The sequence below is a fragment of the Phacochoerus africanus genome, chromosome 14 (assembly GCF_016906955.1).
Source record: "Phacochoerus africanus isolate WHEZ1 chromosome 14, ROS_Pafr_v1, whole genome shotgun sequence".
In the NCBI taxonomy this organism is placed as follows: domain Eukaryota; kingdom Metazoa; phylum Chordata; class Mammalia; order Artiodactyla; family Suidae; genus Phacochoerus; species Phacochoerus africanus.
The window spans coordinates 43327515-43340107 of NC_062557.1; the positions used below are offsets into that span (position 1 = coordinate 43327515).

General features: G+C 35.6%; 1 protein-coding gene across 7 annotated transcripts in view; it reads right to left on the bottom strand.

The window, feature by feature from the left end:
• Window positions 1–12593, bottom strand: part of NF1 (neurofibromin 1) — a 263468-nt gene that overhangs the window by 148050 nt on the left and 102825 nt on the right. For all 7 annotated transcript variants that reach the window (XR_007131866.1, XM_047758022.1, XM_047758020.1 and 4 more), the window contains exons 14-16: window positions 8029–8142; window positions 2796–2875; window positions 829–952 (exon numbers count right to left, since the gene is read on the bottom strand). Coding sequence is in view for 6 of the 7 variants with exons in the window: in XM_047758022.1 (XP_047613978.1) it covers window positions 829–952; window positions 2796–2875; window positions 8029–8142 (318 nt within the window). In the remaining variant the exon portion in view is untranslated. The remainder of the gene's footprint in view (window positions 1–828; window positions 953–2795; window positions 2876–8028; window positions 8143–12593) is intronic.

Here is a 12593-nt window from a genome sequence, read left to right on the forward strand (position 1 = left end):
ACAGAAACTATGTTAAAAGAAATGTAATGCTTTTTTCTATTCCCTAAAACCTCTGTCACCATGCTTCAATAGTTCAAAATCAAAACATCTTTTTTTTTTTTTGCTTTTTAAGGCCACACCCAAGGCATGAGGAGGTTCCCAGGCCAGGGGTCAAATGGGAGCTACAGCTGCCAGCCTATACCACAGCCACAGCAACGCAGGATATGAGCTGCGTCTCAGACCTACACTGCAGCTCTCGGCAACGCCAGATCCTTAACCCACTGAGCAAGGCCAGGGATTGAACCCGCAACCTCATGGCTCCTAGTCAGATTCTTTTCCATTGAGCCACGACAGGAACTCCAGAATCAAAACTTTTTACTCAATCCTAAGGAAGAAGATGCCTGCTATTTTCAAGAGGTAAATGCTTACTCACGAATATAAATAAACCTAGATTGAGGACCCTCGATCTCTTCTCTTTAGCTTCTTTTTATAGATAGATGATATATTCTGTGAACTAGCAAAAAGGTAAGATTCAGGTCTAATGTATGAACTTGAGAAGAGAGATAGAATATGTTCCTCAATCTTCCTTGGTCATAGCAGCCCTTACTTCTCTTAGGAATGTCCTATACAGTCCTGCTTAACTAGAATTTATGAGGACTGTGCCTGTAAGGCTAAATTTTAATTTCTAGAATTGATTTGTCACTGTTTTCTGCACATATATTTCCCTTGAAGACTTTGTAGGAAAGAGGAGCTGAATTAGGACTTAATTTGGGTAACAAACACTTCCTTAACCTCTTCTCATTACCATTGCAAATGTTCTTCCATTTTTGAAGATGTCATTTTGCTTACCTTATTTTTAAGAAGAAATTTATTCCTGCAGATCAAAATTTCCCGCAACCATTTGAGAATTTCTGTGCTACTAAGCATTTGATGGCTAGTTAATTTCTTACAGATGTAAAAAAGCATTTGTGAGCTGCAGAAACAAAGTTCATTGTTATCAGCATTGTCAATAAACAACCTAACGCAGATACAATCAGTATTTAAGAATGGCATTCTCATAATGGACAAAGTTTAGAAAAATTTATTTTCCTTTTCAGGACATGTTTTCAGAGAAGTGGTTATCAAAATGTTAATAGCATGATAATCAAAGGAAGTAGTATACAGATTACATTAAAAAAAAAAAAAAAGGCAAGCACATCTAAGCCCCCTACTCTCCCAATTCCCAACAATTTCATCATGCATCTCATTCTTTCAGAGGACACACCAAAAAATGCACAAGTGCATAGCACAGACTGTATGAAAACCTAGTGCTCTAGAGCAGGGGTCTGCAAACAACTATCTATAGGCCAAATACAGTCCATCATTTGCTTTTGTAAATAAAGTTTTAGTGGAACAGGGCCGCAACCCTAGTCATTCATTTACATATTGTCTATGGTTGCTTTCATGTACCAATTGCATAACTGAATACTTAGAAAATATGTGGCCCACAAAGCCTAAAATTCTGACTACTTGGCCTTTAGAGAAAAAGTTTGTTTATTCCTATTCCAGAGCTGCACTGTCCAACACTGTAGCCACAGGCAGCCACTTGTGGCTACTGAACACTTGAAATACAAACTGTCTAAACCTAGATTTCCTCTAAGTATAAAATATACCAAATTTTGAAGACCACTAAAAAAATGAATGTAAAATATCAATAACTTTATTAATATTAATATCGTTGAAATAACATTCTCTTGCTATATGCACACACACACATATTGGGTTAAAATATATTGTTAAATTAATTTTACCTGTTTCTTTTTACTTCTTAATGGGGCAACTAGAAAATTTTAAATTACATATGTGGTTCACATTATACTACTATCAAAGAGTACTTCAGAGTACTGCTATAGAGTCTAGGATTTAACTCAGCTACCAAGTGACTTTGAGTACCCACTCCTATGATAAGATCACAAAACTTGAGGCTTACACATGTACATCTCCCTCAATGTGTTACCTTTGTGCTCAGCGAAAGGTACTAATTTATATAACCAAAGACATAAATTTAAAAATTTTCTCTATATATTTGCCTTCAAAACAGTTATTCATTATTAATCACCCACCAAAAACACTGATATTATGGAAAATATATGTATGAACAATCATGGTTTAAGAAACAATAATCTATTAACATTACAAAATTTCTAACACTCTAAGCTTATAACCTTATTTTTTTTTTGGTCTTTTTGTCTTTTCTAGGGCCACACCTGCGGCATATGGAGTTCTCAGGCTAGGGGCCTAATTGGAGCTGTAGCCACCGGCCTATACCAGAGCCACAGCAACACAGGATCCAAGCTGCGGCTGTGACCTACACCATAGCTCGTGGCAACGCCGGATCCTTAACCCACTGAGCAAGGCCAGGGATTGAACCTGCAACCTCATGGTTCCTAGTCGGATTCGTTAACCACTGAGCCATGATGGGAACCCCAATTTTTTTTTTGGGTCACTAAGCTTACAACCTTAAAAATCAATTTAAAACAGAGTTGTAACTACATAGAAACAGAAGAGAATACACCAAATAATAGTATTTATGGTTGGGTAATAAAAATTTAACATGATTTTTAAAAATTTATTTTCTAAATTGCTGTGACAATGTTCTTATTACATTTAAAACTAGAAATAACCTAATAATTTCAAGTAAAAAAAACCAAAATCATAAAACCTCTGGAGGTATAAATGAAAGAAGTTTTACAACAGACCAAGTACTACAGAGTTAATAAATACAAAAATTACAAAATAAAATTTTAAATTGAATTAAAAAATAAGAGTGCATATACCTAATTTCCCAAAATGTTTCTACAGGAGCATCGGGATTCCACAAATCAATGCTATCTAACTGATGAAGAACCAGCAGAGCCTGAATTTTTTTTAAAAAGAGAGAGAAGATTTACTAAAAAATTTTGGGGTAAACATAACACTGGAGTATTTATTTTATAAATGCTAACAAATTGAGCTATATTATACATATAGTATAAGATACAACAAAAAACTATGAAGAACCCAAATCTCTAGGGGATTTTATATTATACCACATACACACATATAGATATACATATTTAAATACACATGCCCATATATATAGAATGAAATCACTTCATTTCTATCATTCTTATTTTCTTTTCATTTTCTTTTTTTTTTTTTGGCTGCATTCACAGCATATGGAAGTTTCTGGGCCAACGTATCAAACCGGCACCACAACAGCAATACAAGCCACTGCAGTGATAATGCTGAATCCTCAACCCAATATGCCATTAGATATCTCTAACTATCATTCTTTATTTTTTTTTCTTTTTATGGCCACGCCTGCAGCATATGAAAAGCTCTTGGGCTAGGGGTTGAATTGGAACTGCAGCTGCTGCCTACAGTGGAGCTGCTGCTGCTGCCTACATTGGAGCTTGTGGCAAGGCCAGATCCCTAATCCACTGAAGGAGGCCAGGGATTGAACATGCATCCTCCTAGAGACAACATTCAGTCCTTAACCTGTGGAGCCACAACAGTGCTCCTATTCTTATTATTTAATGGCATATAAGCATAAAGTTAAATGACTGATGAATTCAGAATAGTAATATGTAGGTGTAAAAACTGCCTTAAAATGCAAATAATTTCAGTAAGTATCAAAGAACAATATGGAAAATAAAATTAATCTCCAAGTAAAGAGAGCTCTCAAAAACTAATATGCACAATAATATTTTACTTCTAGGCCTTAAGATAAAGTAGAATTTATATTACTTGCTACAAATTCTTTTGGAACATAAAGGACAAATTGTTTTTCAAAAATGAGAAAGGGGAAAGAAAACAGACTTTCCATTTCATGGCAGATTATTCATCCTAAAATACTTCAATTGACCAGAGAATTAAAATTGGATTTGGCTCACAGAACATTAACAGGAATATACAACTAATATACAAAAACACTCTTATTAAACAAATTAAAGCTCTCAAAGGTATAAAGAGTAAAGCTAGACTCTTCCTTCAAATCAGCCTTATCCTAACTCCAAAATTATCATGACATACAGTATTACAATCATATTCATAATATAGTATTGGAAACACATTTTTTACAAAAACCACTTACCTGTGATAATAGGTTGATACATAGTTTCTCAGAAAGAAAAAGTAACAGAGAGACAGAGAAAGGGAAGGGAAGGAGGGAGGGAGAGGGAGGGAGAGGCATACTCATACAGTTCTTATCGTACGGATATTAGATTTTTACACACACACACAAGTAAGTTTTATTAACTCTATGGCATGATGATTTACTATTCATTAAGTGGAAGTAAATCATCGTAAAGGTCTCAGTCCTCACTGTCTTCACACTGAGTGGGCTGAGGAGGAGAAGAGCAGTTGGTCTTGCTGTCTCTTACTGTCTCAGGGGCGGCAGAGGTGGAGGAGGTGGAAGGGAGGCAGGAGAGGTAGGCAAACTTTAACTCTATAGAAAAACATTTTAATTTGTGTCAAACTTGTTTGCCTTTTCGTTTCTCTAAAAATGTTTCTACATGATTAACAACCCTTCCACTGTCTATTTTAGTTTCAGTTCCCATATCATAGAAGGGTCCAGATGATAAAAGAAGTCAAAAGCAGTCTTGAATAATTAGAACCCTTCTGCCAGACTGTCAAATGTCGGTCTGTTTTCTGGCACTGCTTCTACATCTTCTTCCTCATCATCTGGCACTGGTTTGGAAGTACTCATACGTACCAACATCTTCTGTTAACTCCTCTGGTGTGGTATCTATTAGCTCTTGAATTTCTCCAAAATCCCTATCTTGAACCTCTCCACCCTCCACTTTCTTGCTATACCTACAATCTCTTTTATGATTTCCTTAAATGGCTCTTTAATACCATAAAGTTATGTACATCCAGGCATAATTTTCTCCAGCTAGAATTTATTGTTTAGAGCTTGATGGCTTTCATAGCTTTCTCTGTAACAATGATGGTATCTTTAAATGTGTCATCTTTCCAGACTTACCAGTTCTCTCTACTGGGGTTTTCCTCCATACCGCTGACAATCCTTTCCATAGAGTATTGTATATAATAAGCCTTAAAGGTCCTTATGACCCTCTGATCTATTAGGCTGAGTGAGAAATGTGATTGGGGAAAGCAGACCACTTTGACATTTTCAGTGTTGGACTCGTGGGGTAATGGGTGGCCAGGGCATGGTCCAGTATCAAAAGAACTCTGAAGGCAGTCTCTTACTGGCAAAGTACTCCCTCAATTCAGGGACTTGGCATTAATAAAACTAATCCAGAAAAAGGGTTCTCACTGCCCTGGCTTTCTTGTCATACAACCAAAAGGCTAGCAACTGGTGTTCACCTTTTACTTTCAAGCTTGAAAGTTAGAAGCTTTATAGACAAGGGCAGTTCTGCATTTGCACAAAACAGCAGAGTTAAACCTGTCCCTTCCTACCTTAATCCTGGGGTTTGCTTCTCTTCCCTTCTAACAAATGTTCTTTTTTTTTCTTTTTTTTTTTTTTAAGAATAGAGTACTGTTCAGGCTGTTTATCCTTTCTCCTTCAATGATTTTCTCAATGGTGTCTGGGAACTCACTTGCTGCCTCTTGGTCAGCAAAAGCTGCTTATCCTGTCACCTTGATGTTTTTAAAGCCAAACCTTAATAAAATTATCAAAACATCCTTTACTGGAATTAAGTTCCCCAGCTTGAGATGCTTTATTTTCCTTCAACTTCAAGTTGTCATATAAAGACTTCACTTATTCTCAAATCATACTGAAGTCTACAGGTATATCTTTCTTATAACAATTCTGTACTCACAAAAAAGCTGCATTTTCAATATGAGATAAAAAGGCATTTTGCAAAAAGTGCAAGGTGTTCATGCCTACTGGAGTAGCTGCAGCAACAGCTTGACGAATTTACTTTTCTTTTTCCCCAACAGTCCTTACATTGGACTCATTTATCTTGAAATGGCAATCACAGCTGCTAACCTCAATCTATGGTACATATCACATAATTAATTCATCTTGTAATGTTATGACTTTTCTCTGCTTTCATCACTAGTGTCACTTTGTATGGGGCTCATGGTATCATCCAAATGCACAGTATTGCAGTAAACATGATGAAAAATACATGAGAACTAAGAGATCACTTTTTATTGATATGCAATTTACTAGAGGGAAGAACTGCTCATGCAGAGTTTATGAGCATCACAGTGTTTTAAACAGATACTTACAACACTTGAGCTCACCAAAAGAGCAAAAGAGGTAGCTATGAAATATCACAGTAGTACAGTATGTTTGTTTATATTTTATGTAGCAAATGATAACACAGACCAGTGTCCACATATATTTTTTATGTCATAACATACCTTTTCTGAATGTTTTTTTCAGTATTTCTAGGCTAGTAATTCATTACAAGTTTTTTCAAATTGTCACAAATAAACAAATTTTCCAATACATTTATTGAAAAAAATCTGCATATAACTGGACCTGCGTAGTCCAATTCCATGTTGCTCAAGGGTCAACTGTACAGTCATTTGGTATTTCATAAAGCTTTCTGTTACCTGATATCTAACTTAATTCCACTATAGTCATAAAAAATTCTGAATCATTTCAAAGCAATGTTGAGACTTGCTTCATGCTCAAGAGATACTACATGTTCTTCATGTATTTGAAAAGAAAACGCATTTATTGGGAGCAGTGTCAAATAGGTCAAATTGATTAAAAAAATAAGTGTCAAATAGATCAAATTTGATAACCATGTTATTCAAATCTTCCATCCTTACTCTTTGTTTGCCTATTTATTCCATCAGATATTGAGAAAGGGATGCTCAAGTATCAGACTATAAGTGTATTTCTCTCCCCTTTGACTTTACATATTTTACATGTTTAGAAACTTTATACATTTTTGCTATAATAATAATGTGAATCTTTGTTACTAGGCTCATATAAAGTTTTATTTTCTGGATGGATTGGACCCCTCTTAACACTGAGATGTCACTATTACACAACATAGGCCCACCTACATACATGAAGCAAATATTAAGAGACATAAAGGAAGAAACTGACAGTAACATAGTAACAATAGGTGACTTTAACAGCTCACTTACATCAATGGACAGATTACCCAGACAGAAAATCAATAAGGAAACACCGGCCTTAAATGACATAATAGACTAGATGGACTAACAGATATATAGAAAACCTTCTATTCCAAATCTAAACCTCTATAAGCTATCACCTCACACCTGCCAAAAATGACTATCATCAAAAAGAACACAAACAACAAATGTTAGTGAAGATGTGGAAGAAGGGAACCCTTGCATACTGCTGGTGGGAACAATAAATTGGTACAGCCACCTTGGAAAACAGTGTGGAGGTTTTTCAAAAAACTAAAAATAGAACTACCATATGACCCAGCTCATTTTATTCCTGGGTACATATTCGAAACAAAAACAAACAACCCCTCCACTAATTATAAAAGATACACCCCAATGTTCTCAGCAGCATTATTTACAACTGCCAAGATATAGAAACAACCTAAGTGTCCATCAACAGTCAAATGGATAAAGAGCATGTGCTATATATATACAATGGAATACTACTCAGCCATAGAAAAGAATGCAGTTTTGCCATTTACAGCAACATGGACAGACTTGGGTATTTTGTTGTGGGATGCTAAGTGAAATAAGTCAAAGAGAAAGACAAATACTATACGATATCACTTATACATCAAATCTAAAAAATACAACAAACTAGTGAATATAACAAAAAAGCAGACTCTCAGATATAGAGAACAAACAAGTAGTTAATGGTTTGGGGGAGTGGATAGTACAAACTACTGAGTGTAAGGAAGGCTCAAGGAAGAATTACACAACATGGGAAATATGGCCAGTATTTTGTAACAACTATAAACAAAGAGTGACTTTTAAATATTGGATTAAAATCTCTAATAAAATAAAAATTGAAGAAAAAATTTTAGAAGTGGATAGAAAAAAACAATTGAAAGAATATACATAGTGACAACCTTACCTTCAAGAGCCTAGAATTCCTTTTCCCCTTACCTCCATTGCTTCCTGAGCAATCTCTGGCATGTGCGACTGAGGGACCAGTTGGACAAGCCCTGTAATTAATTCTGCGGTACTGCCTTGAGTTTCAGGCCCCTGTTTTCTTGGATTCTGTGAGGAAAAAAGCAAATTTCAATTTAAAAAAATCACTGGACAGAGGCTAAAGGGTAGAGGGGAGGGAGATGGGTTCAAAATTTATTTTTGATGATGAAAATGTTCTAAAACAAGATAGTGGTGATGGCTACACAAACTTGTAAGTATGCCAAAACCCTGTAATTGTATATTTTAAAATTTTATAGTGTGTGAATTGTATCTCAATAAAATAATAATTGTTGGATTTTTTAAAAATCAAAACTGCTTTTGTTAAGAATTCTCTTTATATCTATACCTGTTCATTAATCTAAGTAAATCCAGAGAAAATACCAATTAAAATACAATAAAACCTAGGCATCAGCTTTTCAATTAAGAAATTACATCAGGAGTTCCCGTCGTGGCGCAGTGGTTAACGAATCCGACTAAGAACCATGAGGTTGCGGGTTTGGTCCCTGCCCTTGCTCAGTGGGTTAACGATCCGGCGTTGCCGTGAGCTGTGGTGTAGGTTGCAGACGCGGCTCGGATCCCGAGTTTGCTGTGGCTCTGGCGTAGGCCGGTGGCTACAGCTCTGATTCGACCCCTAGCCTGGGAACCTCCATATGCCGCGGGAGCAGCCCAAGAAATAGCAACAACAACAACAAACAACAACAACAACAACAAAAAGACAAAAAAAAAAAAAGAAATTACATCAATAATAGGAAGGGCAAATTTTTTTTTTTTTTTTTAAGCAACAATACACTGGCTAAATAAAATACTGCTTATTTTGAACTTAGCGTTTTGGATCCCAAAAGCATTGTGATAAAAGGCAAAGAACACGTACGCTTTTTTTTTTAATAAATAAATTTTATTGGAGTACAGTTGACTTACAAAGTTGTGTTAGTTTCAGGTATACTACAAAGTGAATCAGTTGTGTATATGTATATATATATATATATACACACATATATCCATTCCTTTCCAGATTCTTTTCCCATATAGGTTACTACACAGTACTTAGTAGGTCCTTGTTACCTATTTTATATAACATGTATATGTCAACCTCAACCCCCTAAATTATCCCTCCCCTCTGCCTGATGTTTCCCCTTTAGTAACCATGAATTCTTTAAGTCTGTTTTATAAGTTCTTCTGTATCATTTTTATTAGATTCCACATACTACTGATCTTCTGTGTGTATTTCTCTGTCTTACTTCACTTAGTGTGATAATTTCTAGGTCCATCCATGTTGCTGCAAATGGTATTATATCATTCTCTTTTTTTGGCTGAGTAATATTCCATTGTGTATATATATATATACCACATCTTCTTTATCCAATCCTCTGTTGATGGACATTTTGGATGCTTCCACGTCTTGGCTATTGTAAATAGTGCTGCAACGAACACTGGGGTGCATGTATCTTTTTAAATTGCAGCTTTTTCTGGATATATGCCTAGGAGTGGGATTGCTGAATAATATGGTAGTTCTATATTTAGTTTTTTAAGGAACCTTCATACTGTTCCTTTTTTTAAAATTTTTATTGAGGTACAGTTGATTTACAAGGTTGTGATAATTTCTGCTATACAACAAAGTGATTCAGTTATACATATACACACATCCATTCTCTAGTGGTTGCACCAGCCTTTATTTCTACCAACAGTGTAGAAGGGTTCCCTTTTTTCCACTCGCTCCAGCATTTATTGTTTGTAGACTTTCTGATGATAGCCATTCTGACTGGTGTGAGCCGATACTCATTGTAGTTTTGATTTTGATTTCTCTAATAATCAGCGATGTTGAGTATCTTTTCGTGTGCTTTCTGTCTCTTTTGGAGAAATGTCTGTTTAGATCTTCTGACCATTTTTTAATTGGGTTGTTTGGTTTTTTGTTTTTGGATATAAATCTGTAGGAGATAGTTGTATATTTTGGAGATAAATCCCTTGTTGGTCACTCCATTCGCAAAAATTTTCTCCCATTCTGTGGGCTGTCTTTATGTTTATGGTATCCTTTGCTCTGCAAAAGCTTTTAAGCTTAATTAGGTCCCATTTGTTTATTTTTGTTTTTATTTCCATTATTCTAGCAGGTGGGTCAAAAAGATACAGCTGCAATTCATGTCAAAGAATGCTCTGCCTACGTTTTCCTCGAAGGGTTTTATAGTATCTAATCTTATGCTCTTATGTTTAGGTCTTTAATCCATTTTGTGTTTATTTTTGTGTATAGTGTTAGAAAGTGTTCTAATTTCATTCTTTTACATGTAGCTGTCCAGAACATGCATGCTTGATGAGGACTACATGATTATCCTTGTAGCCCTCTTGTCCAATACAAAGGACCTACCCAAATCCTCACAAGGCTAGAATCCACACCTCCAGATACCCATACTTCAGTCCTTTTCATTGTGGAAAGACATCGTATACAAAGCCAAGTGGTATATATAAATGTGAATGTCTACCTACTTAAAGAGACTAAAATGCTTCCTCTACCTTGGAAGAATCTACTTACACTTCAAGCATATTGAATCATTTAAGTTCAACTAGTGCTCATATTTGATTTTGTTCACTGTAGATTCTTTTCCATTACAATGATTAAGGTAAGTCCTCAACCCAGTACATCTGTAATTCAAAACTGTCAGCCTGGAGTTCCCATCGTGGCTCAGTGGAAGTGAATCTGACTAGCATCTATGAGGACAAAGGTTCCATCTCTGCCCTTGCTCCATGGGTTAAGGATCCAGCATTGTCATGAGCCAAGGTGTAGGTCGCAGACGCAGCTTGGATTTGGCGTTGCTGTGGCTCTGGCATAGACTGGCGGCTATAGCTCTGATTCAACCCCTAGGCTTGGAACCTTCATATGCTGTGGGTGCAAGCCCTAAGAAAAAGAAAAAAAAATTGGCCAATTTTCTGACATTTATATTCATTCATTAGTAACCCTGTAACATTTATTGAACGCTAGAGACACGACGAATAAAAAAGATGTGTTTCCTATCCTCTTGGAGCATTTAGTCTGGTGGGAAAGCAAACATCAATAAAATAATCAGGTGAACAAGTTTAAATTGTGAATGAGATAAGAACTAAGAAATCACATGCTCCTATGAGCACCTATAACAGGGAAATGATGGTATAGTCAGGGAGGCTCCCTTAAAGTGGTGGTTACAGCTCAGAATTAGTAGGAATTACTATGTGAAGAGGAGAGGAAAGCATATTATAGGCAGAGGAAGTCCAAGTGCAAAGGAATGTGGTAAACAGGAGTGAAAGACAGGCCACATGACGACAGTAAAGAAGACAAACATACTAACACTACATGTTGCAGAGATGATCAGTGGGAGCTGCATGATGTAGGTCTGGCTGGAAGTTGGTCTTTATCCCAAGAGCGATTTCAACTAAGAAGTTTTAAGCTGGGCAGGGAGCATAAGATTTGCTTTATAAAGAGACCACTGAAATTTCAGTGCAGAGAAATGATTAAAGGGAGGTAGGAGATGAAGCAAGCTGAGCAATTAGGAGGCTTGAAAAATTGAGGGTAATTTGAATTAGGATAGAGATGGTAGATATGGAAGACAATAAAATCACATTACTTTAAAATACCATAACTAAGATCACTTAATAGTTATTCCTATATTTTTCATATTTTCTAAGATTTAAACTTTTTACAGGTAAAATACAAAACAATCAAATATTTCCAATGAATCACTACTTTCACTTACCTTTGATTACTCTGAGAAAAGCTGTTTAACCACTAGATGGCAGCAAAGAAAATAATTTCTATTTTAAAGGCTCCTTTTGTGCTTGCTAAATTTGAAACTTGGAAAATAGCACATTTTGTTTAAATTCTTGTTCTTTGACAACAAAATATTTAACACAGAAGGCACTGGTGACTTTGATGCATTCCTTGATCCTGAATTAGAGCCATGCAAAAAGAGTGGTGCTAATATATAGCATACATGATGAAGCAACATCATAAGTAACTTATACTACATAACAAAAAAATTAGAAGAAGAAAAGGCTTTTCATTGCTTTCACGTAGATTTTAGGATTGTTCCACACCAAAGTTCTAACAATTTATCCTGTTAGACTCTCCTATTTTCATGGACTTTTCAAAGAGTTCAAAACACCAAAGGCCTTCTTTTGGGGGTTACTAATCTTTTCAGGAATTCTATCTTTCCCATCTCTTTCTCCAGAAAAAATATTTACATTTTTTTTTAATTAAGGGGGGCAGTGTTCATAGAACTCTTGGAACTATGGTCATTAAGTTATGAACTCCTATAGTAGAGTAATTTGAAAAATCTACCATCAAAATTACAAGTACCCTTAGCACTTAAAAAGCCTGTTGCTGAACAAAGCAATAGGAAAACTTTCTGGATGCTGCTCACCAAGTACTAGAGAAATTCCAGGGTTTAAATATGTTATCCTATGAACTTCACTATATATTTATGTTTGAGACATTAATACTAGTGTTAACTGTATTTTATTAATAATAATAACTAATATTTACTTAGTGCTTATTATAC